The sequence below is a fragment of the Oncorhynchus masou genome, chromosome 31, assembly GCF_036934945.1.
Source record: "Oncorhynchus masou masou isolate Uvic2021 chromosome 31, UVic_Omas_1.1, whole genome shotgun sequence".
Classification (NCBI taxonomy): domain Eukaryota; kingdom Metazoa; phylum Chordata; class Actinopteri; order Salmoniformes; family Salmonidae; genus Oncorhynchus; species Oncorhynchus masou.
Window position 1 is genome coordinate 51489888 of NC_088242.1, and position 5386 is coordinate 51495273.

At 40.4% G+C, this 5386-nt stretch overlaps 1 protein-coding gene across 1 annotated transcript; it reads right to left on the minus strand.

Moving 5' to 3' along the window:
- Positions 1 to 1402: 1402 nt before the first annotated feature.
- On the minus strand, positions 1403 to 4980 carry LOC135525228 (fibroblast growth factor 4B-like). Its single transcript, XM_064952953.1, has 3 exons — positions 4401 to 4980; positions 3363 to 3466; positions 1403 to 2966 (listed from the first exon to the last, which is right to left on the minus strand). Exons 1-3 carry the CDS (start codon positions 4699 to 4701, stop codon positions 2790 to 2792), a joined length of 582 nt encoding a protein of 193 aa, XP_064809025.1. The 5' UTR covers positions 4702 to 4980; the 3' UTR covers positions 1403 to 2789.
- Positions 4981 to 5386: the final 406 nt, after the last annotated feature.

The following is a 5386-nucleotide window of genomic DNA, read 5'->3' on the forward strand; positions in this document are numbered from 1 at the left end:
CGAAGTAAATTGTTCAATGTAGAAGTAGCACCCTAGTGATGTGCAAATGTTGGTGTTGATGATGGCAGTACGATTGGTGCAGAAATGACACCATTTTTAGTGGTCTCTCATCTGGGCTGGGAAGGTACCAGTGTACTGTCATCTTTATGGTGGAAAAGAGAAGAGGCCCAAAATGCTTATGTCGGGATTGGACACTTCTCTCTGTGATCTTCTGAATGTACTAAAGGCTTAGGGCCATTGTAGATGTTGCATGGTAAACTGTCAGAAGGCTAATTTACATGAGCTGGTCACTATGTAACCTTATGAATGTAGCTATGACTACATAGTGAGTGGCGGATTAATCAAGTAGAGTATGTATAGGAGCTGAGTGGGCCCAAAGAGGGAGGTGGGACTGGTGCTCTACTGTCCTACTGTACATGCATTCATTCATTGAAATCACACTCTCATATTGACGAATGCTTTGTCTTCCATTCACACTGTCTCAGCCTGCCACAAGGAAAACAATCTAGTCGTGTTTATCCCTATTAGCATAGCCAATTTACCGATGAGATTTCAGCAGCATTACCACTTTAGAGAGGTGTGAATGCAACAGGCTTTTAACATGTTAAATCCAAGCATACAAATTACCCCATTGTCTCAGTGATCTGCATGACGACCTCCGCACCCTGCATGGTGACCTCCAGTGTGGATTTGCCGTTGATTTTGAGTTCAAGTGTCACTGAAAGTTAGCTTGGAAATCAATCCTGCTATGTTTCACCGTGGTTTCAATGAGTGAAACAAGCGTGAAACAGAGCTGAATTCAATCTGAAGTTCTAGGTTAAATGAATGTTATTTTGCAAGTCTGAAAATGTATGGAAATCACATGCGAGGTAGGATAGTTTAAAAGCATCATTATTCATCTTTCACGTCTCAATTGTTTTGGTCTGCTTTGAAAATGCATTGCATGATGGTCACAGTTGGGGAAGCCCATTATTTAGTGAAACTGACTGAAGCGTCATAGTTTGAAATCTGAACTGTATACGTGTGAGTCACCATTCAGAAGAGCACACTGCGTAACACTTCCTTGTTATGGGACCGTGTGATAGGCCTATGTCCCCCAGGCTATGTATTGCACCAATCAGTACTTGAAAAGGCTTTCTACATTCCTACAAGTGCTGTGGGTCATGAGTGTGGACAAATGATCTGTTATATGTTTATATTTTATAAAGGCGCTAATAAGAAATTGGGGCATTATTCACAGACACAGCTGTTGTAGATTGATGTTGATCAAGACGTTTCCACTTATCAATGAACTCCTTTCCGGAAGAAAGCAATCCACACTACATAGTCTATGCTGCAGAACATAATTTATTGACTTTCTTTAAGTTTTTTGATAATGTGCACAGCACATACACCACAAAGTTGAACAGGACCTGTATAAAACTACAGACATAGTTTTTATACACATGAAATGCATAACAGAGAACATAATATAATGTTGAACTGATTGCAGGAGATCACAAGGGATCGTATGAATGAACACAGTAAGAAACACATCTAGTTTCAGTTTTTGTTCATTTTCTGCATCCTCTGTGCCAGCAAGAAAGGACATTCTTCTTGGTTTAGTTTGCATGAATAAAAAAAACTGAAATAGCAACATACTCCCAAGGCTAATATGGGTTCTTACTATTGACAACTGCAAGGGAAGTCCATTCACAAGGATTTACAAAACCACATATCAGGCATTGAGTACAACAATACATATATTTGAAATACAGAAAACATAAGAAAGTGGAATTGTCATAAATTACTGATAATCAAGTACCGTCCAGTCATTTGTGTGCTGCATGTATTATTTATGAAAGAGTTTTTACCATACATGCATACAACAAAAATATAGTTCAACCCTAGACCAGAGTTCCCTTTAACCCTGAACGTATACTATAGATGTGCCTTCTAACCTCAGATTCCCTCTCTCTGAATGGGTTCCTCTCAATTCCTCCAGTTTACCTTATCGGCGGTATACACTGTAGGTTAAGTTGCAACTTGTAAAACACAGAAGTGTGGCAGCGTCATATGTCACGCTCAGAAATATGACAGAACGACATATACTGTAGAAGACACAGAACAAACAACAGCACAATCCCTAGAGCTTGTACGTCCACACTGAGGTAGTAAAAAACGAAATCAATTAGGAATGGAAAAACAACAAGTGGTCTTTCTTACGTAGAAATACTGCCGTAACACACACAACTCTGACCAAGACCACACGACAAATTCAATGTAGAAACCCATTTCTGTGTCGTTGAGTTTTTGTAAGTCCCAATTGTCATTGTATCTGCCAATAAATGACTAATCATGGGACCTGTAATTAACTTTGAATGGTTTGGACCTTTGCCGTCATTGTCTATCTTTTTGATGCCGAGACACAACTCTGACAAACTTGGGCCAGCAACTTCTTTCAAAGTAACACAAGTAAGACGAGGACATGTACTGCACAACCATTGCCGCACAACAATAACTTAAAAGCAGTGCAAGATCCATTTGACGTTTAAAAAGAAAATGTTCTCCTCTCAAGACACTTATAGCAGCGCACATTCAATAGATTTAAAAAATAAAATAAAATAAAAAAAGTCATTTTTTTCATGTTCCCTTTCTACGTAATTCCACTTTCCCAAAGTATAAAAAGTCTCAAGAATCATAAATAAACTATTTAAATATCTCACTCTAGAAAAACCATTTGAAAGTGCATTGTTTCCTCTCTCTCTCTCCTCTGCCCTCTGTTGAAGGCACAGTCTGTCTGGAATCATTCAGATCCTCGGTAAGAAGTGTGTCACTGTCATTGCTGGTGTTACCCGGTTTCCTTTTTTGGTTTTACCAGTCTTACTCAGTCCAATATACATCCCTGGGTGGGCTGCAGATTCATACGCGTTGTAGTTATTTGCCAAGAGGCTTTCCTTGAACTTGCACTCGTCATTGTAATGACCCTAGAGAAAGGATGAGAGAGGAGAGGTTACGGTCTACGTTAAGAGACAATAAAATAATGCAATGAACAGCAGGCTATATGGAAGCTGATGTCGAACCTCTGTTGGCAAATGACCCAAATCACACAGATCAATCTCAACACTTGGGATTTTGTGGCCAATTCAACTTTACTTGGAAATACCATATACTGTACATGGACTCTAAGGAAAGGACAGGTTATATTGAACGCACCTGTGATGTAGCTTATAAAGTACATAAAGTACATTGAAGTACATAAGCTACAAACATGTAAAGGCCCGCCAAGACATTGACAGTCATTTTGCTGTGGAGACCTTTCATGCAATAAAGTATGTTGTGACCCAGAAATACGTCCCAGAAAACACATCATGTACACTTACAGAGCCATAGAGCTTCCCTTTGCTGTTCATGGCTAGAAACAGACCACTTCGGACTCCAAAGATGGTCACAATCCCTCTCTCCACAGGTGATATCTCAAGGAGACCTGAAATGAGATAAAGAATATTACTGAAAGGTTTATTCTGTACACCATAGCAAAGTTGTGTATAATCCATTGTTTATGCCAGTCTTGTAAAATAGATCCAGTAGATAAGGAAGTCTGTAGTTGACACAGATCTATTTAGATCTATTTTCAAACTGTTACTAAAACACCCTGCAAGGAAATTGGTGCATTTCTCCCTTGGCATTAGATGACAACTAGGCTACATATGATATAGACTTCCCTCTCACTAAAATTCCCAGTATGAGTTCCTGGCAGTTTGAAGTTCTGAGAAAACTTCAAACTGTTATTTCTACGGTTTACATAAGATCAATAATAATAATAATAATAATAATGTTGTCTAGTCTCTGTTATTCTCTTGGATGAATGTATCAAATGTATGTATCAAAATACAAGACTAATGTGTTAGGTAGGAAGAAGAAAAAAAAGTCGAAAATTGTCCTGACTTTATACTGGACAGTCAGTATTGAATAACTAACCCAATTGCACCCCAATATACTGGTAACCAACAGTTATCGTCAAGTCCAAACCCCCAGATCTGGTACTATCCGTGATTTATTTTGACTCTTCAGAAACATGTACTAAAGCCTTGTTTGTTGTTGTCGTTGAAACAGAGCCGCAAACAATTTTCAATGTTGCGCAAAGAAGACGAAATCATACTTGGCTAAAACACTCCTTCCTCTGTCCTCATGGCCATCGGACGAAAATACTAACACGTGATGTCAATTGGCTAGTAGCATAATCTAAACACAATACTATGTTGAAGTTGGCATGGTGCCCATTCACACAACCCAAACTCTCAACATGAAGTTCTAAAGTGGTGGCACATGGCACAAACAGGTTTCCAGACGAAGAGAGGGGCGTCCAACACGTGTGCCCAAAGATGCTGGTTTAAATAAAAGTATGAAACTAAACTTACTGTATCTATTTTCGTTATGTATTCCAGTTATCTTTCCGTCTGGTAAAACTTGAATATGAAACCCAATGCCGACGTTGCAATAGAGACGCCTAAGTCTTTTGATGCCCATAAGATATTCACCATCCCGGGTGATTTCTCTCTTTTCCCATGGGTTCCGAGCCAGTGATCGAGAGTAGAGCGTTTCCCAATGCCGCTCAAGAGCGCCGTTCTGCATACCCGCTAACGGGGCAGTGCGCACTGAGCTGCAGACCAGTCCCCACACCAGCAGCGGTACTGGTAGCCAGGACGCGTGGACAGACATCCTTGTGTGGTCAGTGCGGTCTCACGTGTTTGAATTTGTTTTACAATTTTGCCCAAACCCCTCTTTCCCCTGTCCGTGGTGCTCACAGGTTGACGGAAAAGTTGTGGAGACTGTGGGACTGACTGAGCCTCCAGTGAACTTATTTTTGAGTCTGCATTAAGTATTTTCTGTAGGCTACTTCAAATGGCTCCGCTGAATTACTCTATTCCGAGATGCTTTTAGATCGAGTTGTAAATTGTCAGTCGTGTTGCAAGACATAGCCATGTCCCTCTCCTGATGATACTTATATGTGCCCCGAAATGACATCACACGCCACCTACTGTAACAAAAGGTTGCTCTCAACTCAATCCACATGCACGCTAGTTAACTCCGACGCAAAGTCACTCAGAAATCCACCTCCCCTTGTGCGCTCTGATCTCGAGTGGCAGGGCGCACCATGCACAACATCTCAATGAACTCAGTAGTTGCCACTGTAATTTTAGTGTGAGCTGACACATGTAGCCTCTACAACGTGTTTTGCTCATCCTTTATTTAGTCTATTGTGTCTTTACGCCGCGCAAACTTCTCAGACTCCTCAAGATGTGTCCTGGCGACAGGGAGGACTACGCATGAGATCTTTGTCTAAAACTTCATCCAATATCGACTGAAATTAAATAAAATAATGTATTGCAGGATGTAGAAAAGT